The following is a 23,731-nucleotide window of genomic DNA, read 5'->3' as shown; positions in this document are numbered from 1 at the left end:
TCACATGTGCTTAAAAGATAAGCCAGGTCACTTCCACCATATATTATACTCCGTGTGATATTGAAAAACTTGAGTGACTGTTTTAAGAAGTAAAAGTGGACTGGTAATAAAAGAAAGTCCCATTTGTCCTGTGAGTGAGGAGAGGAAGAAAGTTGCTTGCCAGAATACTGAGTACGGTGACGCCTTTTCACCTGTCCACTATCTAATGTACTCCCATCTGCCACCCTGAAATGGCAAGAGAAGCATTTCCTTCGCAATAAAAACCTTGCGAAGTGTTGCCTTGTGCATTTGGACTGATTCAGAACTCTGGAGAAGAAGGCAATTCTTACTATTTTTAAAGAATAAGGTATTTTATTATGGAAGTTCATCTTCGTAACGATGTGTGCAGAAAACGACTGACAATCATTAAAAAAGAAAGTTTGTTCCATGAAAACAAGAGGATGACTATTTACGTTAACTTCCTACCACAAACAATGAAAAATCTGAAACAGTTGAGGCAGTAAATATTCTTTTCATGTCTTGAGAGATTATTGAACAATAACTTGACATTGTACTGACACATACCAACAGGGGTTCAAGATGTTTAGATAGCCCTGACCAAGTTGTACATTCCAGGAGGTCAAAAAATGTTGGCTACACACTTACGTGAACTATGTCTCTCTGTTGTTTTAACTCATGAAATTGATCTCTTACAGGGAACATTAGGAAAAATGCTTCGGTATGAAAAAAAACCCCACTCTCTACAATACAATGTTTTGATATCTGAAGCAGTAATTTTATCCAGAACTATCTCAAACGTTTGTTATCATTTAACATATCCCAGGACTCTTCCCAAATTACTCTCTGCTTCCCCTCACAGTTGCATCTAAACAGAAATCATCATTGACAAAACCAAGAATATCACATACTGCTCTGAAAGATTTTAAAACCCTAAAATCAGGTCTATGAATTACTGCATGTATACAAGAGGTATTTGCCAACAAGTGTATACAGTAAAAAAAATACCGTAACATTTATACCTAATGTACAAATATTCCAACATTACAGAAATGATGCTGTTGGCTTTATGTAGGAAATGCTAGTTACAGAGGTTGGAAAATAAACAATACATAACTGAGCCCTTGTTAAAGGTATTCTTCAAAAAATGGAGACATTCTTGTTTGCACCTGTCCCCTGCACTATCTGGTTTTTTTCCTCTCTCTGCTTCTGCTTCTACTGCGTCTGCTCCTTTCTCTGTGTTCTACTTTACTGCACTTGTCCCCATAGCTTTCTCTACATTTTTTCTTCTCTCTGTGCACATCTATGCTGGGGCTTCTGGTTTCATTTTTCCTGTGCCACTCTTCACCAGGGCTTTGACTCAGACTTTTTCGTATTTGCCTTTGCCTGGAACTGCTGTGACTTGTGCAAGGGCTTCTCCTGCTCCCTTCATCCATGCTTTGGCTTCTGCTACCCCTCTCCTTTCTTTCAGTCTCTCTCTTGTTGGTGCTATGGTATCTGCTTTTGGACCTTCTTTCCCCCTCACAGGAGCTCCATTTGTTGTTCTCCGCAGAACTGTCTTGCTTTAAAAGCCTGTACTTCTCCCCATCTTTGTCCTTGTTACCGTGACTACTGGAGAGATCTTCATAAAGTTTTTCCTTCCTCGTCTTTGCCTTTCCTTCTAAATCGCTGCTGCTGCTAGCCTCTGAAAACTTGTCTTTTTTTCTTTTCTTAGAATACATCTTCTTTTGCGCTGCTTTATCTCTGCTGTCAGACTCGCTATCACTGCTGCTTACTGAAGTCTCACTGGAGGATGAGGAAGAGGATCTCATCTTATGTTTCTTGTGTTTACTTTTGCTTTTTTTCTTTTGCTGCTTTTTCTTCTTTCTGTCTTTCTTTTTCTTTTTCTTCTCCAGACGATCCAACTTCCTTTTATTTTCAAAATAGAAGAGTAGCGCAATCAGACGCGTTAAGATATTGTAAATCACAAAGTCATTGTCTTTTAAAGTTCACTACATCTGATGACCTACACAGTAAATAGTTTTCCCTAAAAACACTCTCCTCTTTCAGCAAAGTATTATTTTTAAACTTCTAACCTGATACTAACCATAGTAAGAATCCTCCTGTAATCCACAGCTGCTCTCCCAGAACAGGAGGAATATGATTTTTTTAATTCTTTAATTTTAAAAAAGGTAAGTAAGATATGTCAATTTTGGCCTTGTAACGAGGAATAAATACATTCAGTAGTGCTTTTTTTCCTTGTCAGCCTGCTCTGGAGACTTCAGAAAATCATTGCTGCTTTTGTTTGTGCATTTTGATAAGAGATTTTGAAAATGAAAAAATGCAATTAGCATTCACTTTCTATTAATGATGGAAACTGAGACTCTAACGCCTATGTCTCCAAGTTCTACAGGCAAATAATACAGATCTTTTCAACAACTTCTTCTGTCACAACTAGAAATTTACATTTTCTAGCCGTAAGTACAATATTCCATCATGCTCGTGCATTCACTGCTATTTGACTTTCACCTATTTTTTTTTATTTTGCTTTATTCTTCTCAAAAAATTAGTGACTGAATAGTGAAGCTACTTTCAGTATATTAAAAAAAAAAATCCCTTCAGACTAGTAAAATCTAAAGGACCCAAATATTTACTGAACTTCAATTTTCAAAATATAAAGTATTATAATTTCATTGTGTTGGGCCTGCAGAAGTTAAAACAAAATACCGTTTTAAATTACTCGAACTACATACACATTCCTTACTTAAAAGGAACATAAAATATGCCAACCATTTTCAGAGAATGATTTATTATATATGCAAATACCATACGTACCTACCTACTCATGTACCTGCTTAGCCATTCACCTTTCTCCCCTCCTCCCACTCGCATATATAGAACGGCTTTTAACCTAAAAGGCCGTTTTAACTAGTGAAACCTGTATGGGATCTACCAGGCAGTAGTTAATATTTTTCATTTTAAACATTTTCAGGTAATTTTAAGATAATGTTCCAAATTAACAGAGAAAAAAAATGTAAGTCACCTGACATATGAAATCAGTAGGACAGAAGCAAAGAATGAAAACCTCATTAACTTTTTATTAGAACTACGAAACCACGGGAATCTCCCTCTGCTGCAGCAGCAAACTATAACCCCTGATCCGAGAGCAGAGTGGAACTAGGCTAACCTTGGCCCTGGGGTGCAACATCAGGTTCAGTTTAGCCGCACAGGAGAATGTAACAAACTTTGCCAAGTTGTAAACCAGTAAACAAGAACATAGAATTTTTAATCCTGAAAGAAGATACTGTAGACAATGGAGTGCAAAATAATATTTTAAAATAGCAACTGACAGCATCTTCAGTGAGCCAGTTATTATTATTTCAGTATCCCAGTTAAATTGGAAACGAGCCCCAGTGCAAAGGCATCACAACTAGATTAGAACAGCCAGATCAAAACGAAACAACCGGATTGAAAAACCATGCTGCATAATGCCATTTGTGGTCAAGTGTATGTTAAACTAAGCTGATCTTCTTCCGTACTGACGGTGCTAAATTCTTCAATGGCATAGAAGAGTTACAGGGACAATCATGGAGTCAGAGCTACTGGTGATACAGATCCCCTCCACTAAGTACCAAAATTACCTTAGAAGTTTCTGTTTTTGTTTGGTTGACAGTGATTTTAAAAATTCAACTTCTGGATCATCATCTCCTTCACTTGCAACAAATTCCTAGGAAAACGTGGTAAGACGTTAAGTTCTTATATATAAAAATAATCTCTTAATTCAGATTTCTGTATTAAAAGTGATGCCTCTATGTACCTTATTTTTGCACAAGCACAAATATATTTGTATTACTAAGTCAGCTTAAGACTCTTTGGAAAGAGCAGCAAACCTGCTACAAAGCGAAAAAAACCCCCACATTCTGTCTCAAAGCTGAGTAGGTGTTATAATGTGGGGGTTATACAACAGGAGTTATTAGTAACATATGAAAAAATCACTGCTAGGGTTTAAACATTTCTGAAATAGTTAATAAAAATGAGCCAATTCTGGAGCCCACATGATTCCTCAGGATAAGTCACTCCATTGTTATCATGCTTGGATGAATAGGTAAGATGCTAGTCCTGCTCGAACCCAGAGTAATTTAAGCAAATTACTTTTCTGTCTCGGTTTAGTCATTAGGAAAAGGAGTATTAGCACATCTACCTCACTGTTGTGTTATTAGTCTTTAAATGTTCATAAAGTGTTCTAGCAATGCAAAATACTGTAATCATATAATCTACATACAGTAACGCAATCAGCAAAGCATAGCTACTTTGAAGACCCTGAATTCTTCAAATTATATGCATCTGGTACACTACAGTTCTCCACTGTGATGTTTTTAATTTTAGCCACTCTCGGGAGAGGGAAGAAGAAATAAAGATTAAAAAGCTCTTCCAAAAAAACCCCACCATACCTAACATAAACCAAACATACTGATATCTCTGCGATTCATTTAACAGTGCCCATATGCTACATTTTTCTGGGGTACATAGCTTTTTTAAATGCAAAGGTACGTCCATCTGTGGAGACACAATGAATTGTTGATTTACTCAAGATTCCAAGACCAGCTGAAGGCTGTCGTCCCCTCTTTACTAGTGGTTTGACTATCCTGCCATACGAACAAAGGTTATTTCATGGTGGCTCACTCTAGGAGTGTGTATGAATTTTTCATTTTACATTTTTATTAAAGCACCTCAATTAGAAATGTACCTTGTGCAGCCTAAGTAAAGACAATTGAACATTTTCACTCCCAGAAATAATAGATGTAACAATAGTCAATCAAGTCAATAAAAAAATCTTCAGATATAGCATTCCTGGCAGTAGTTATTTGTGTATACTTCCTCAAACTTCATCCAAAGGCTAGCATGGCATCAGAAGTATGTAGCAAAACCCCTAACCATACCCTTTATGAAAAATTCAATTTCTAGTCTAATTTATTATATGTGGTTTTAAAAGAAGTAATTTAGATTCTGACTGAATCAAAGCTGGAAAACAGTAAGGTTTTGGACGTTTTTCTACTGGTATAGCTATTCAGCCTTCCTATGGATATGCATATTTGAAAACATTAAGTAGCAATTCACAAGCAATCATATTTAGATTTATAGACATTTTCAGCTTACTGGTAAAAAGATCATTACCTGTGATGGATCATTTGCGGTCAAGTTTCTCCCCAGTACATTTTGTTTCAGTGCAAACCCACTGTTTCTCATCTCCGCTATTAGCTCCGAGGGGTGCATTGATGGCCCTGTTCACAAAAATCACAGTTTGAATGTATCATTTATATCTCTCTACCTTTTTTGGACTCCACAGTAGGAATTCAGTTGAAGCTTTGTTAAGTAAAATCACACCTAAATCAACTCAATAATCTTCTGCTGAGCAAATAATCAGATACGATTTTCTAAAACAGCAGTCTGGAGATTCAGAATAGAAAATAATTGCATTTTTCTTTAAGTATAAGGGGATTCTCTTATGTAACTTTGTCATGTTGAAAACAATATATTTAGGTAAGTCTAGTAATATATTTTTATTACAGTAAAGCAGCACAGGAAACCTAAAGAAAGCACATTAAGCAAGACTTTTAGGTGCCTCCTCTCCCTTAAAACAATGGGAAAATGCACTTCTAATATGTCACTAATAAGGCATTTTTCATAATGACACAAATTTTTGAACTTAAATGTAAAAAGTAGCCATTATTAGAAACTCACTATACATATAGAAAATAAATAAATACATGAAAAAAAGATCTATGTTCTTACTTATTCTAGGGACCCCCAGATCTGCCAGGTCTCTAGGCTGTTATCTCCTCAGAGATTTCTGTTTTATCAGCTTAAAAAATACGCTGTATATTGCATTAGAGTAGGTGTTTGGGATTAGGCACGTTATCTTTCTTTGCAAACATCTAACAAGGAGTAAAATATGGGATGTATTTTGGATCATTCAGACTTGACTGCATAATTTATAAACCCTGCAACTCACTCTTTTGTTTTAATTGAATACCTGTGATCATCAAAACCTCATGTACGTGACTGATTAGGTACTTTTTCTTCACCTCAAACATACACTGTTTTGTTAGGTCACTTTCAATAAACTTCCTTACCAGTTCATTCACTAACCTTACTGTCAATGAATTAGCGCTACTGTATAAGGTAAATCTAAACTAGAAGAAATATAAAATAGAGCATGGAGCACACAATTACTATTACTTCAGTAAACTAACTGTAAATGATAAGATTAACTAGTCTTATGAAACATACTGATCCTGCTTTGTGGTTTTAAGAGTTTCTTAGTTGTGGAGATGAACAAAACTCATAAATTTTTAACAGAAAAGTATGGAAAGTGAGATTTTTACTATGGAAAATATATGGAAAGTAAAATAGCACTTTCTCAAAAAAACATGTCAACTTCAACTGTTTCTTAGTTTTCCTGTATAATACACTGCTTACAGAAACAAACAGGCCTATGTGTAAAGCTGGAAGGAAGAAGATAAAACTCTGAAAATGGTTTAAGGAGCTCTTGCATTACTGACTTTCTTTTCATGAGTTCCTTATTTTGCCAGGCAAAAGAATTTTCTAATGAGATACCTTTTAGTCTTTCCTTGAGTTTACATTTTTTTAAGTAGGGGGTTATTTCCACCCCCCCATATTTTACCGAAAGTGTTTTTTCTTTTTATGTGTTACAGCGTAAATGTAAGCTCACTGACAGTTAATGAATGTATATGGGCTCCAGTGTCTACATTTTTGCTTATTTCAAATTTAAAACCTTGCTCTGCTTGCCCAAATCTACTCTGGCTGGAACAGAAACCGACGTTAGACAGAAACCTAACAACAGAATTTGGTACCAGCTGATGTCTTGATTTGACAAGGCCACATAAACCAGCCATACAATTCAGTCAAATACCCTATATGAGGTATTTGTATACCCTGTATTTGTATGTATTGTATATGCCTGTATACCTCATTCCTGATGAGGAAACTGAATGGAGACAAAGTGTAGAGTCATGAAAGAAGATTTCACCATACCAAAGAAACCAAAACATGTGACCGGATTGAAGCCTGGAATCCCTGTTATTCAAAGGCAGTAAGAACTACTGCCTAACAAAGTAACCTAACCAGCTATTCCCCCTTCAGTGTCTCAGCATTGCACACATTTTGATGTGTATTCGATACCGAATTATTCTCATAAGCGTGATTAGATAAATAGAGGAATACAACTTGTCCAAATCTATCCAGGAGATTTGCAAAACAGCTAAGACAGAAGCCCTAACTTTGTGGCTCCATACGAGGACTATGGGCAGAATCGAGACCAGAGAGGCATGAAGGCATATCAGCCTTCAAAAGCACAGTTCAAAATTATTTTCTAGAAACAAACCTTTCAGGCATTCTTTATGCATAACACAGAAAGAGGTAAGCAAAATTATTTCCTTTTTTACATAAAAAGCTTATAATGAATGCACAACGCTACTGATTTCTGTGCATTTGTGCCCAATGGATGTCAGCTGTGCTGTAACGCACAGATCAATACCAGTGAACAAGAGGCCTGTCAGAGTGGCTGCTCAAGCTGGGATCCAACACACAACCGCATGCAAACTTTTGAGTTAGCTTCCATATGCTTTTTAGAGGTGAAATCAGCATTAGGTTTAAAAAATAAAAACACAGGTAAGCTTAGAAGGAAAGCAAGACAGGCTAAAAATAAATTTATATGACTTCTGTTTCCTTGTTTATTAATGACATCAGGGAGACATTCATAGCTCCATCTACAATATTTTAGTTGCAATGTGGTATTACCATGACAAGGACGGTTAACAAATCACTGTTATTCTTGTTTTGTGGATGTATACAAGTTACATCAAATGCACCTACAGAACCTTGAGAGTGGTTTATGAAATAAATCATTCCTGGTTTGGTCTCCCTTTAATTGTGGTGAGGGAAACAGTAACTCAGGTTCAGCCTAGCTTGTGAGGAGATGCAAGAATCTTCACAAAGCTTTATTACATATATTACTTTTACTGTAATTAAAGGTTTTAGAAAACACTAGGAAATGAAATTCAGAAAATATACCAACCCCATCAATGAAAGTAGAGTCAAAACACAGTCCTATTTCACAACCCTTCTGTGTGCAGACCCCAGCCAGGCATGACACAAGCACGCTGTCCACTACGGTCGATTATGGAGGACTCTCTCGCAGCATGTGATCTTTGCAGTTTAAAAAACATTAACATTTTTGAGAGGACGACACAGGCGAACCTGCTCACGCTTTTTTTCTGAACAGCTGATGCCACTGAACTTCTGCTGCCCAGTGACAGCAAGACTGCATTGCTACCTTTGTTCAGGTAGCAACGCTAGGCCACAGTAGGGAGAAAACAGTATCTGATCTGGCAAGTCTAAAGAGACTGTTTTCTATCCGGTTACAAGTCCAGGCCGAGAAGTTCAATTAACTGTATTTGACAATGGCTGCACGGCTTAATAGCAAACCTCTACTACTGTCTACTTTCTGCAACACAACAAGAATCAAGAAAATTTTTATTCTCATAATTAATCTCCTTTGCTTGGAGTCAAAGGAATCAAATGCTTGGTGACTTTCTTTTCCCATCCATGCCTCAACAGACTGCTTTTGATTTATACTTTAATGATTTTGATAAGCAGATATGCTTTTCTTTGAAATACCAGTGACAATTTGAGGTCTTCCAGGATTCCTGGGCACAGCTATTTTATGTGACAGCATTGAGGCTTTTAACACACTTCTTTCTGGGCTGCTTCTTCACACGGTCTTAAAAGATGCCTAAATGTATGAGCAAACAATCGCATTCCCATTTCCACACTACAAAATGAAGTAGGGGATTTCTCCTGGCTAATACAAACAAGGGAGACAAAAACTGTAAAAGAAACCCCAAACACTGAACCTCACTTAACAGAGGTTTGAAAAACTCAACTTCTCAGAAGTGTCCTTGGCTTCCTTATTTAGTAACTAAAGCTTAAATCTTGGAGCCATCAGTATACTCGCTGGTAGAGGGCCTCTTCCTGTGTTTGGTGTGAATTGATTGTGGAGTCCTGCTTGTTGGAGACATGACTATGCCCAGCCTGATCAAACTTGGTTTGCCTGGTAAGCCAAAGAGGGAAATCTTTTCAGCCCGTCTTTGGCTTACGACTACACTTATCTCCTCACCCTCCAAGATCTTCAGACAAAACAATACTAAGTATACCTAATAGCCATGTGTGTTCATCTGGTTAAGTTTCAATTAAGTCATAAACTGTAAAACAGACTGTGAGATTGAGCTGAAAGGCTTTCAGTTGGATGAAATCTTGGGAACCGATGTTAGCTAAGTATTTTGAACAGCACCCATCAACTTGCAAAAAATCACTCCTACATCAGGCATAGAAAAATACCTTGTATACTATGAAAACTGATGTCCTCATATATACATTCCTTATGGACTTGTGAGACAGTCTGTGAAGAAGCTACCTGCATGATCTCAAGCAGGTGAAAACATCTAGAGATGACACTATGCCACGAGTTGACAGAACGTTAGATACAGGAATCCTGCAAAAATAGCTGATCGCTACGACTTCTGACAACTAGTCTCTCAACATTCTTCCATCAGCAAACTAAAAATAAGTTCAAAGTTACAATGTTTCATCATCTGTTTCTTATTCTTTCTGAAACAAGTCAAATACAGTACCTTGCTATTTTTGAATATGACTGTCAAACTTATTTTCTGGAATTTACATTTTGATAGGGAAAAAAAGAAAAGAAAAAACCCTTTAAAACTTTTCCAGATGACACTTGTTTAAAACTAAAACATTTATCTGCTTTAAAATTAATTCATAGTCTTGGAAAAGCTTTTTACCATATAGTGGAATTAATTGCATGCTGATATCATACTTATTTTTATGCATTAAGACAACTGACAACTTGTTAAGTTTTCTACAGCTACAGGTACTTAAAATTATATTAAAGGCTTGCACAAAAGAAGCTCCATAGTTAAAGACCCACCAAAGGATTTTTTTCATGGCCTTTGTAATTCTCAAGAAATAGTGTTGTCAAGCAAATAGGCTACAGTTTCTTCCTGCTTCTTACTTCCCACAGAAGTTCTTGCTGCATTAATTCTCTCTGCTATCTTCTGTTTAAGATACTGTTTATGGAAAAAATCCAGATACCTCAGTTGACTCGAAGAGTTGGGGCACAAAATCTGGAAATTCAAACCATTCAATGAAGTGTGAAAAGAATGATTTTAGTCTTCACAAAGTACAACGTGAGTGCAATCTTTGCTTGACAGCTGTTGGTGCATCTTTATAATATTCGTACAATGAAATAAACAGAAGAGCTGTAAATAGATTTTTTCTGAAGCCTATATGAGCATCAATTATACTGGATTGCAGAAGGATATCATACTAGGATTTGAACAACATATTGTAAATTTGCTTTTTTATAACAAAGAGCACTCCAACTTCTTCTCACACTTAACTGAGATCAATTTAATAGAATCAGTTCTGCTTCTATTGAACAACTGGGGGGGAAATATAATTCTGGATTTCAATTACTTAAATGCCTAGCTTACAGCAAGCTCTCTCACCCTGCATTACTACCCCCACTCCCGTCCCAGAAACAAGAGAAACCTATAGCTGCAATTAATTTTCGATTCTGTCTGTACTTCTCTTGAAGCTACAAATGCAGAGTGTACATAACACACTGTTGTTGCCAGAATGTTTCCTCCAAGAGGCATGGGCACAGGACTCCTCTCAGGAGAACAACGTCAGCTGTAACACACCATCTAGCAGGCCTCCATTAAAATGTCTAAAGCACTTTTTTCAAATTATCTAATACTAGAGAACAGTATGCTAAAACCTCTTTTCATAACGACTGTGATTAAATACCACTTTTTCTGCAACAGTTTCACTGGCAGTAAGGACAGACCATAATGTTATGATTGCCAGTATCACCAAAAATAGCAGTTTTACTTCTATCTACTCATGATGCGTAGTTCTTGACAGTATCTGTGCAATTTATTGATAAAAGCTTTCACTGCTGTCACCAGGGCAGATGAGCAAACTGAATTATTCTTTGCAATCAATTAAGTTTTAAATGGATTTTTACTGTGGAATACATACGGAAACCAAAGAGATAAGAAGCGGTAATAGTGTAACCACTATTCCCACCTGTGGCAGGGGAAATTACAGTAAAAGCCCTTCCTGAGAATGTGTTCTGGTGTGGGACATCTTTTAGTTTACAGATGTAATCATTTTAATCTAAAAATACCACCATCATCATACCACCAGAATTCTCCTGACTTTGTAATAAAGAGATAATTTGCATGAACGCAAATGTAAACAAAGCACCCTGGCATATCTTCTATCAATTCGTCAGTATACGTCACACTCAGTATACTCCACTCTACCATGTTTAAAAATTAATTTATGAATCAAGGACAAGACACTTTCAAGGCTTATCCTTTATTATTCCATAATTTTTGTTAACAAAGTAGGCCTAAAGCATGTTGTCTTCGTTCTTTCTTATATGCATCTTGGACAACATGAGGCCATAACTCTTCCAAATTGAAATCTGATTTTCTACATAACAGTGATACTAAAGCGATGCTTTGTTGTTGAAAAAGAGATGAATAAATACTCCAGGGAATATGCAAACAGCTCTTTCACATTAACTAGGTTTTAGAAAACCATTCTGCTGGTGGGTTTTAGTTTAGCACACAATCACATGAAGGATCAATATACTCTGAATTTAAAATGCTGCCTTCTCTGAGTGGTAGCAAAAGCATAATATATGATCAAAGCTTTTTAGGTTTTGCTTTAAAAGAGAAACTAACTTTAAAATTAGCATAGACAGTTTTGTCAATACATCCATATACTTTTTCTATGCTCTCCACAGAGTTTCACATGTCTTTTTTTTATATGGCTTAAAAGGAAATTGAACAAAAATGGAAAAAAATTACAGACTGAGCCTAATCACACTGTATCGTCTGTGAACTTTTATTGTGGTTGTGACAGAAATAAGAGTAGACACTTATTTATCTAAAGGACAAAGAGCTATTATCAAAATTATGTGATCAGGATCCTGGTCATGAAGAACGTAGCAATCTGTGCTGCCTCCACTAATTCAGGATTGATCATTTTTTACTAATAATTTTTTCATCTATTTCAGAGATGACTGCATTCAGACCATATTTACACTTAAAAGCAACTGCTGCAGTTGGCATTGAGAGAAAGCAATGAATAAAAAACCTCTGGCTTTTAATTAGCTCTTCTTCAGAGGATCTGCAGTTTAACTGAATTTAACACTTTAGCACAAAAATTCAGTATAATTTGCCATGCTTTTGTCATAGGGTATTTCAGAGAATCCTGAGTTTCCTGTTTTACTTTTTTTGAGTATAAAAAACATTTAACATTATCAAGCTGCTATAGGAATCCATATTTATTGCTTAAATGCCAAGCCCAAGACTTCTAATAGAAATCTCTATTTTATGCATTCACACCAAATACAGAGGCTTCTAAAACATAAATGGAGGATTATTCTAAAATGTGACAGTTCTTAAACTGTCACAGTTAAACTGTGAAGATTTAGTCAAGGTTCCTACTGTTCACAGTCAAAGGTCTCAGTTGCAGATCATAAAGGAAGGTTTCATACACTGTATGTTTCTACAGATGACCATTTATACAAATATTCACAGTTAACATATTGAAATACCTTTCCTTTGTTATTATAGGGTCAAGAAAACACTTAAATCAATTCCTGCATTCCTGATACAATGCAGATTTTTATCTGTTGGGAAACAAAAAAGTACCGTATTTGTCACTGAAAAAATGCAGTGAGGTATAGACATAGTATAACTTAGACATAGATTTCCTTTTTTGCTGTCTCCATGTGACTGATAATTTCAATGATTACTAGGAAAAGGAATTTCACCCAAAAGCTAAAGATCAGTTGAGCACACTAAGTGACAGACTGATGGAAACCACAACCACAATTAGTTTTCGGGCATTCAGGCAATGAAAAGAGAGGGCACAAACTCTGGGAGCTGATAATGAGTCTTTAGAAGGCTGCATTTGCATAGACATACCTAGAGTCTTCTTCGAAGACCTTAAGACACTAGATACATATACATGTTGCTCCATTACATTGTTACCATCATTTGCCTGAATTTTCCACAAGATGCTAATCACTTTACAGTCCTCTAGTCCTCTCTTTCTTCTCAGTAATTTCACTGGGCAGATCACACACGGAGCCAGTCGGCTGTAAAACATTCAAAGTAGTCCAGAGCAGAGAAGGATGCCCAGCACCCTCCAGGCTTAGGTTTCATAGGTCAAGAGCATAAGAACCTTTTTTCATCTTAGCAACCCTCTTCTTCTAACTACACCATTCATAAAATTACCTCCCCATTTGAGACACTAACCTTATTTCTCAAGATAGTAATACCTTTCTTCATAAGACAGTAATAGATTCCCAGCAGGTTATTTGTTCTAAAAGCATATGATAAAACTTGTAAGCATTTAAGCTTTCACAGTTTTTTAGCAATCCCCTCCCCAACCCTCATTGAATAAGACAGATTGCTTGCAGGGGGAGGGAGGGGGTGGGGGGGAGAAAAAAGAGGTATTTAGTTTGTCCTAGCTTTACCTGACCAAGAAAGTTGCAGGCAATTTTGAAGTGAAATAACAGTATTACTTCAAAACATTTTGCATAGAAAACCTACCAGTCTCTGTTCTAGTAAAGTCAAAGGCTTTTCAGGCTTCACAAAAAAAACACTGAAAAGCATAAAAAAAAATCATCAGCTGCTGCTGGTTAATGATAAAAAAGTATTGTAAAACCAGGCAAACTTTTAGATGCTAGTGACCTGGGTTTTTTTGCTGGTATATATTACGTATTTTATATATGCATATATACACAGTGGCGCATAAAGTCAGAACCACATATTTTCATCTTGTCTGAACTTTGAAAGTTAGGATTTTATCAGTAAAAAACCCTGTAAATCAGTTTAGCCCAAAGAAGCATTTTGATTGCCTAATTTAGCTTTGTAAAGGAGAAGTAAATCTTGTAAGTTGGTCTCTGTAAGCCTCACAGCTGGAACATTCTAACACTACTTTGCAGTTTTTGGTGATCAAAGTTACTTTATATCTAAAACTAAGAATTTCATAATGGAAATAATGCAACACCAGGGGGTGCAGTTATCATGAAATAATTACACTGCTAGGAGATCACAGACAAGGCTGTACCCCAGGGGTGTGATTATCCCATGATAACCACATCCACTGAAATTGCCTTATTGCAAAAATAATCTCTATTCACTGGTGAGATATTATTCAATAGGCGCTTTTTTTAATGGTAAGATTATTATTTTTTTTGGTATGAATTACCAGCTAGATTAGTAAAATGGTCCCAGAAGCAAAATAACCAAGCCACCATGCCTAAGCTAAGGTACCAATCATAATCAGTTTTGTTTGCTGGAGCGCTGCAGCGTATGTCAGATCTTGAAAGACAGCAGTGTTTTCTCACAGAACACAGTTCTGTGCCACAGACATGCTTTTCCCCTGCAGCGGTTCCACCGGAGTAAACTCAAGTCCATGACTAGTCTTTGCATACAAGATACTCAACACTGAATCCAAAACAGCAATTGCCAATCGGTTTATGTGCAAAGAGAAAGATTACAATGCAGTCTTCACATAAGATTCATAGACAAGTATCCTTCTGCTGAAATAAGAGAATCAGAGCTTATAGAATTTATGGGAAGAAAAAGCCTATATTGGCGGTTATTTTATGATGTGAAAAAAAATGTACGTAGACGATCAATAACTCTTCTTTTTCCTCAAAGAGAAACAGAACAGGAACTTTAGATAATGCAACTAAATCAGATATAGGAGTTTCATTCATTTTCATTCATTTTAACTGAAACATTTCCTCTGTGGCTGAAACAATAGTCTGAGGTGAAACAAGACATTTTCTTTTGCTCTCTTTCTGAAAATTAGAACAAAACACAAACTGAACTTGTATCAAGTACTCTTGAATTCAGGTTCTGCATTACTTAAACTTTTTTTCGTTCAAATAGTCTACATCCTACTGAAACTCAGCAATTTGAGCATTTAAAAAAATATACATTACCCCCTGGGCTTTTATTAAATTGAAGTCACCATTCAACTAAGACCTTTGAAGGCCCAGCTTTTGGAGGAAGAAAGGGAAGGATGGGGAAAGGCTGCTCTTGCTGTTTTTAACTCAATAATTTGGTTATACTAATAAAACAATTTTTTTACCCTCCTTTTCTGTCAAAAGCTTTTGCTGATGAAAATGTCCCTCCAATTAGGTAAGTGCCAATCCTTTATACATGCATAAAGATTTGTTAGCAATACTGCAGCTACCGCTGTTTGTACTGGGATAGAGTTAGTTTTCTTCATAGTAGCTTGTATGGGGCTGTGTTTTGGGTTTGTGACCAACAGTGTTGATAACACAGGGATGCTTTCGTTACTGCTGAGCAGTGCTCACACAGAGTCAAGGCCGTTTCTGCTTCTCACCGCTGAGCAGGCTGGGGGTGCACAAGAAGTTGGGAGGGGACACAGCCGGGACAGCTGACCCCAACTGACCAAAGGGGTATTCCATATCATATGACGTCATGCTGAGCATATGAAGTTGGGGGAAGAAGAAGGAAGGGGGGGACATTCAGAGTGATGGTGTTTGTTTTCCCAAGTAACCGTCACGCGTGATGGAGCCCTGGTTTCCTGGAGATGGCTGAACACTTGCCTGCCGATGGGAAGTAGCGAATTAACTCCTTGTTTTGCTTTGCTTGCGTGCGCTGCTTTTGCTTTACCTATTAAACTGTCTTTATCTCAACCCACAAATTTTCTCACTTTCACCCTTCCGCTTCTCTCCCCCATCCTGCTGTGGGGGAGTGAGCAAGCGGCTGTATGGGGCTGAGCTGCCTACCTGGGCTAAACTACCCTGTTTCCTTTCCAGGTTAATGAACTCTGTTCAGTTATGTTCCTGAGAGCAGTTACCCTTCTACGCTAGAGATTTTTAAAGACTTCAAAGTTATTACATGATGGAACTCAGTCATGAGTCTAATTATTATATAATAAACTTCTCCTGTGGTTCCTAAACTTGTATGTATGATACGTTTCAGTCCTTCTTTACAGCAGAGCATCTTAAGTTTCTACCATTACTGATCTGTGGATAGAAACGAATTTGGATAAATGCATGGAGACAGCAGTGAACAAAACAAAGTCATCTATTTTCCTGTGTGTTAAGTGTGCTTCTCTAAAGCAAAACAACAACAAGGTTCAGAAGAACAAGGCCTGTTAGAAGTCTCCTACAGGGAAGCCAGACCATTTCTTAAAAGCCACTTCTGCAGAAATTAGTGATGCCAATGTCCTTAGAATATCAGATTTAGAACCATGAGGCAGAAGGTTCCCAAGCACTGATTGCTTAGAGATTCATTACCAGCCAGAGTGGTTTGCAGTACATGGACTAGCATCTTCCAACACTGTGCTGATGCATGGTGTGCTCTAACAAGGGAGAGTATTTTCAAAGTTTGAAGAATCCTAACCTAAATTTAGGTAGTGTAACTACCACACACTACCTAGAAAAAAATTACTCAGTTCAGTTTGCAAAAAAAGGATGCAAGATCATCTTTTATTAGGATGAAAAGACTACAAATCAGAGGAAATAAAGTGCTACCAAGTAAATCACTTCAAAGCAATAGAGCTCTTTTCAAAGACTTTATAAAAAGTTTCCAAAGATTTGCTCTTTTTAAAAAAAAAAAAGTTTCAATGATTTATAGCCTAAATTTGGTCCTTCTAATACAATTAATTTCATAAACTAATTGGAGTCCTGGTATATTCACTATTGTACTAAAATTTTATTCTGGTTTCACCTTTATTCCTTATTATATCTGTACTTCTCAGATGCACCCTTTCATTTATGAGACAATATTTATATTTCAATTTCCTGACACACAAGCTAGCAACAAGCTTTCAAAGATGACTTTCTACATATGGAATTACTTCCTGATCTTTAAAAGTACTATTTGCTCTACTAATTCAGCCCAACATTTTTCAACTCTTTCTTGAGAGCTGCTTGCAAACATTTCCCCCTCTCCCCCGCCACATCTAGCTATTAAAAAAAAAAAAACAGTCAAATAAATTAAATACACATTCCAGACTTGCTGTATACTAAATAATCACTCCTTATTCCTTGAAATCCCTATTCATTGTTCTCTTCAGAGACACGTATTTTCTTCCACATTCTAGAAACAAAAATTGTTCTTTGGAGTTCAGACCTTAGGAGCCAAGTGGTTTTGTACTTTTTTTTTTGGTGCTGACAATCACAATAAATGAAAACTCTGGACTATTTACATGCTTTTTACCAGTTTTCTAAGCATGAGGAGACACTTATTTGTGACACATGGTGGGGGGGGGAAGCAATTCAAGTGCTTTTGGGGTTTTTTTAAACCTAATCATCAGTTCATGAAACACAGAAAGGTTTCATAAAAAGATGATACCATAAAAAGTCTCTGTCCCTTACAAAGCAGTATTTTCTGCAGTTCTAGCCAATCTAAGTAAGAACAGTGTGGCAACGGATGTTTTTGCAGTACTATAAAATAATCAGAAAATAAGTAGTCTAGAGACATAAAAGCAGCTTAGGAGTGCATGCAATTACTGATAAAGAGAAGCAGGAAGAAGCAGAGCTTGAGGAGATGTGTTGTACAGAGGAACAGAAGAAGGTTTTTAGAGGTGGATACCGATTCAGCATTAGGACCAGTAACAAAGCATTAAGTAGAAGTAATGAGAGGAAACGAAGAGCAATAAAAAGAAATGGTCAAGACAAGATTATATTGTTGGGGAGTGTTGATCAGAACATGATAGAATTTGCCTTTTTAATGTCGCAGTGTCTCGTTAGGAAATGTAAAAACACTGTTTTACTCTGACTGTAGGTTAATTTTATGGAGCTAACTGCAGATCTGCAGCACTGTAACAACACTCAGCAATGCAAAGATAATTACTTACTCCCAGACAAACACAACATTACAGACAACACAGACTGGTGTCAGGGTTTAGTTAAAACAAATCAGGCTGTTTTTTTTTAATGTGTGATATAAGCTCTAACACACCACATGGATGAATTATGAGTCTTAAGAGAATCAGTGAATTCAATAACTTGTCTTCTCACTTAACTGTAGTGCTCCATTTACATACATGGAATTTCTGGAAGTCGTCAAAGGAGCATAATTTAGCTTGTTATTACATCAGATGAAGTTTTAGAAAAGTTGATGAAAGGATTGTATACCTGACATTAAGAAAAAGCAGACAACCTTATCTGATGATCTAATTATCAATATTACCACTTCCTATAAGCTTTGTATCTGCTATTAAATCAAGAACTTAAAATTATTTTAAACTTTACCTACAGTGTTTTTACATTAGTTTCCCTGAAAGAGAAAGTAGCACTATCATTACAGCTGACTATTCAAATCCAAGAACAGTGTCTTACAAATTATATATACAAACCCTGATCTGTCGCCCACCCCTACTCCCTGAAATCCTTCCTCAGACTGCAAAAATGTTTATGCTCAGCACAGCACACTGTCTTGTAAGTTCCAGAGTTGAAAATGAGAGGGCATTGACGCAGTCTGATAACATCTAAGTAGTTTTACAGCACTTTCCTTCACGCAAAATTCACCGTATGTGCTAAATCCCTCTCTTTAGTCTCAGAAAGAGAGTTTGGAAAGCTACCCGGAGAACATCTCTGACTAGGAAACACCCACAGCAGTCAAATGTTGCCTATACCTAGATAGTTAGTTCTGTTAGGTTTGAAACAAGCAGTTAGTCTTATATGGACACTGCGAAGTGTCCGTATTACACTGTTATGAATAACAAGGAGTCCATTTTCAAGTTTGTGCAAGCATGTACAAATACTTTCCGCTTTCCCAGCCAAACACTCCTAAAATTTACCCACACAATTTGAACTGGTGGGGGGGAAAAGTGAGTTCTGCAGCACAGAAATGTATCTGACATGTAAGAGCTGCACAATATAATTCTACGACCACCAAACGCTCCAAGCACAATTTCTTCTAAGGTAAGAATGAGGCAAGAAAATGATTTAATGTTATAACCTACCAAATAGAAAGGCTGAGAATATTAACTACAGGATGGCTAATACAATGGTATAATCATCAGACAGTGCCTAAAAGCAGAGGAGTGTAAGAGGCACTATTTCCTTTAACTTGAGTCTTCCAGGCCTCATCTCAAAGAAATGACATATCTAGGTAATCTAATTCTGAAAAGCAAGATTGTTGGTAGGCTAAATATGTAATAAAACTAAGAACTGCTATATAAAATAGATAACCTGAGGAAAGACAGAAGTAAACCAGATGTTATCAAGTGTGCAATTGTAATGGTATCCCTGCAAAACTGAATACACAACACGGCACATTATCTTAAAGCACAGTTCAGCAAGTCTGAAAACTCACCCATGTTACCAGGTGTTTCTTTAACGTGCCACAATTTTAAGAATCTTAAAAGTGTTACAAACTTAAGTCAACTTACAGAAAACAAAGTATTTTAGGCAAAAAATTATTCAATTTGAATGATTATATCCACTTCTTTAAACCTCACCTAACACTAAATGCTGCGTGACTTCAAGTAATAGGAAAGCTAATAGAGGAAAAAAATTGTAGTTCAGGAAGCAACAAGAAGCCAGCTGAAAGGAAACCAGGCATTTGGAAATCTAGGTTTCAATTGCTTGTCCGCTTATAGAAGCACAATCACATATATAAAAAAACCAAACCTCTCCTTTTTTCCAAGTGATTAACAAAGATATACTGATATATTCCAGCTTTTCCAAGCAGTGTGCCTGAATCTGAACTGGGACAGTCTTTGATAATCCATTAATTTTTTTTTTTGGTGACGCAGATATTGCCATTCCGATATAAACAATCTCATTGCAGCTTCTGAATTTTTGCCACAGATAGAATCAAAGCAACAGGCATTACGGAATCTTTTTTAAAATGTGTTACTAATTAGAAAATTAGGTCCCCGTCACTTGAAATAATTAACTTGAAATTGTAGATCTGACATTTTGAATGAAGAAGCATTTTCCCCATTTCATCAACTCTTTGAAATACGATAAACTTAAACCTTTTAAAATTAAATGTGATGAGTTCCCCCAAAATTTCTAACCAGCACCTTTAAAGACGTTCACTGCCTACCTGAACCATCACTGGAGACTGAACTCGCGTTAATTCCAGAAAGGCCAAATAAGGGACATTCGCGATCAGTGTTTACATGACCCCACTTGTGGCATTTAATACATCTCACATTCCGCACCTGAAAGGAAAAAAAAATTTGACATAATTTAGTTAACAACACAGCTTAACACTTACAGAAATTTCTATGTTATTAGGCATAAGAGAAGCTTTTAAACTCACTGAGAAACAGATGATAAAATTAAGAGAGTCCATGTGAATGTTCTGCAGTTAGATAATATTTGAAATATACCCAAGACATCCACAGAGTGAAATTTATGTAACTTGCCTGGATACCAAATGGCTGATCTCTGATATTCATATCATCCTTAGCATATCTGTTACGCAAACACAAAAGAAAACAAATACTTAATCCACTTTTTTTTTTTTTTTTTTTTTTTAAAAACCATCATATATAAAACTACCTTTTATTGTTAAGTGTGTATCCATTTCAGGGATATACTTCCGGTAAACATTAGTTTTAATGTGTTTTCAAATATGGATGTAAAGTTCAAACAAAAACTAAGCTGATCAAGGAAATAGTTCCAGGTTTACAGGTTTTACTAATTAACTGCCAGGACATGACAGGATTACACAAGTGACCTGCTCAAAAATAAAACGGGGCGGGGGGAGGAAAAAAAAAGAAAAGACTATAAAAGGTAAGTAAAAGGAAAAAAAAATTCTATTTGGATTAAATCCAGACATCTTACTTTTCACGAGGGGCGACTTTTTGCCATTCGAATTTGTACTCAGTCTCTCCTTCTTGCTATAAAACAGAAAACATGGTAAGTTTGAATTTTTTCTAAGTACATTTTAAGTAAGTAGGAAGAAAACATAAAGAAATGATGTAATGAAATACCTCTTTAGCTTCCTCTTTGAATTTTCAGAAATCATAGAAAGAAAAGAAATTATACATTAATTATACATGTAAAATGCAGCTAATGTCTAAGCTGGAGACAAAACACTTTATGGTTTATACTAATACAGTAGTGCAAATACCCAGAAAGTAACTTTATTTAAATAGAGCATACATAAATAATCAGCCTCTAGTATATGGTTACAAATACTGTAAAACCTGAATTATCTTTTAAAACTATATTGATCTGATACACAAATACAACAAACTTTAAACTTTTTTTGCAAAAGTAGCAACAATATTTAATTTTAAAATCTTAAAAAAAACATTTTTTAGCAAAAATCACTACTTTAAATTGTATTTTCTCTAAGCTTAAGGGATTACTTTAAGAGCTTTTAAAGTTAAATAACTGCAAAATTTGCTGTACAAGAATGAGCCCATCCAAGCATTTCCAAGGGTTTTCGTGCAAATGGAAAAGACACATTTTAAAGGGAACATGTTTTCTTTTAAAGGGAATGTGTTTTCTTAGTTCTGCACTTACATTCAGATTTTGCTAAAATTAAGTGACTGATATGAGTATCCACCAGGTACTTAGTAACTCCTGTTTATGAATCTACCAAATACAGTCATAGTCAGACCCACCAGAGTCAGGTCAGCCAGCACTTTTGACTACAGATTCTCAGTATATATTATTTATAAAACTTCCACTAATTAACTTCTTGCTTTGGTATTTCCTATACTTGACATGCATCAAGTTGAATTATGGGCAGAACTTCTAAGCAAAAGTGACCTTGCTATTTCTAAAAAGGAGAGTAGGCCAAAATACAGGTTTGTGTTGTCTGAGTCATTGCCTTCGTAAGGTCTAGTCCTCCTCATCCAATGGCTTCATAATTGGCTAAAGAAACACCTTTGGTCAAGGACAGAATTTGTGCTGTTGCCAGGAAAGATTTTTTATCTGTTTTTCCCTTCACATTGAACTGTTGCTTAAAAAAAACCAAACCCAACCATTCTCAGTTTGAAGGAAATTAAAATATCATGAGATCAAAATTATTACATACTATATATCTCTGCATATTCACACAGGAAGAACTAAAAATCATACCTTTTAGCATTACCTCACTATGAACACATTATTTTAAAATAAAAGACACTATGCTTATTTCTTCAGAGGGTTTTTAGCTTTGCAGTACTGTCTGCTCACGATCAGGAAACCAAAATACCTTTCTTTGCTCCAGGTGGGGCTTCATACATGAAATTAAGACCATTCTTCACACGCTCATCACCCATAAGCAATCTAAATAAAAAGGACAGAGTTTGGGGTATTACACGCAAAATATTCACTTTGGTATTACTTACTAAAAGAAAAAAGTGCAGCAGGAAATTGTGATAATAACTGGCATTTTTTGCATTTGTTAATTTGAGTACCATAAGTTGAATATAAAAAACCGTGAGGGACCAATCAATACTTTTGCGTGCTCCATTGTGTACCAAAAATCACACATGTCAGTCACAACTGAAACATAACTCCATGTCCACAGAATTATGGAGGACAGATTTTTGTGTGATCCAAATATGTTGCTATACAAGGTTACTTGCTGTTCTGTGCAATGTAACATATTTTGAAATTAATTACATGACACACACAAGCCATTTGAAAGAAGTCGTTGTGACCGCTGCTTAATTAGACACCAATTTATGAGTCGCTGTCCTCTCCTACTACTACGGTCAGTGGGAGACAGTATTTCAAACAACCCACAATGAGATGTCCTTCACTGCCATGAAAACAAGAGACAGCAGGAAGAAGTATGTGATCTTACGCCAATTCTCACCTATTATCGTAGGATTCCTGTTCTTTAAGATACTGTTGCATTAATTCTTCTTGTTTCTTCTTATCATATGATATTTTCTGTTCCGCCATCCATACCTAGTTAAAACAAGTAAGTTTCTACTTTAAACAAATACAAAACCCACCACAAAACGCATTAATGTATAAATACTTAACTGGCTTAGTCTATTGAAAATATTTAACAAGGGAAAATTCCCATTCTAATCACATCAAATAAATTATTTTCATCCAGCATTTCAACAAATGAACTTCACACAAACAGCATTTTTGATAGGCTACACCTCCAAACAACATTTAAGAACTAAAAAGCCACGGGAAAGTTCAGCAATGCAAAGGAAAAAGCAGGCTCAGGGAACACCCCGGGTGTGCCGCTGTCTTCCCCGCAGCGACAGCAGTTCCTCACCGACGTCTCACCAGACCCCCAAGCCCAGGCTCTCTCGGGAGCTCCTGGAACGGTACGGTTCTGGGACAGACAGACCGGGAGCAGGTCAAGGCAGGTGTGAAATACTGGGAACACACCGCGACAGATGGGGGTTTTCCTGGGCGGTGCACAGTGTCAAAGAGAAACTATTTGTCCAGAGAACCAGATGTTCAAAAGCTGGAGCCAGGAAAGGGCGGTAGTTATACACACCCGTGAGCAAGTAAACCTGAAGCTTCAAGTATTTCCTAACTTTTCTTCCTGCCCCGTCCTCCCCCCTTGCCCCAACCCCGGTCCCACCAGAGGAAGGCCGACACGCCCTGCTCACGCCGCTGCGGTGCCGGGAGCCCATCACCCGCCCGGGA

General features: G+C 36.6%; 1 protein-coding gene across 1 annotated transcript; it reads right to left on the bottom strand.

Annotated features, from left to right (window-relative positions):
* Positions 1–322: 322 nt before the first annotated feature.
* On the bottom strand, positions 323–23,022 carry CIR1 (corepressor interacting with RBPJ, 1). The gene is made up of 9 exons (XM_009583957.1): positions 22,932–23,022; positions 22,323–22,396; positions 21,106–21,119; positions 20,957–21,012; positions 20,536–20,584; positions 20,211–20,328; positions 5,152–5,258; positions 3,618–3,703; positions 323–1,905 (listed from the first exon to the last, which is right to left on the bottom strand). The coding sequence occupies exons 1-9, from the start codon at positions 23,018–23,020 to the stop codon at positions 1,179–1,181; spliced, it is 1,320 nt and encodes a 439-aa protein (XP_009582252.1). The 5' UTR covers positions 23,021–23,022; the 3' UTR covers positions 323–1,178.
* Positions 23,023–23,731: the final 709 nt, after the last annotated feature.

The sequence above is a fragment of the Fulmarus glacialis genome, unplaced genomic scaffold (assembly GCF_000690835.1).
Source record: "Fulmarus glacialis isolate BGI_N327 unplaced genomic scaffold, ASM69083v1 scaffold45188, whole genome shotgun sequence".
NCBI lineage: Eukaryota > Metazoa > Chordata > Aves > Procellariiformes > Procellariidae > Fulmarus > Fulmarus glacialis.
Note: the sequence above shows the minus strand (reverse complement) of the source record. Positions and strands in the feature narration are given on the sequence as shown.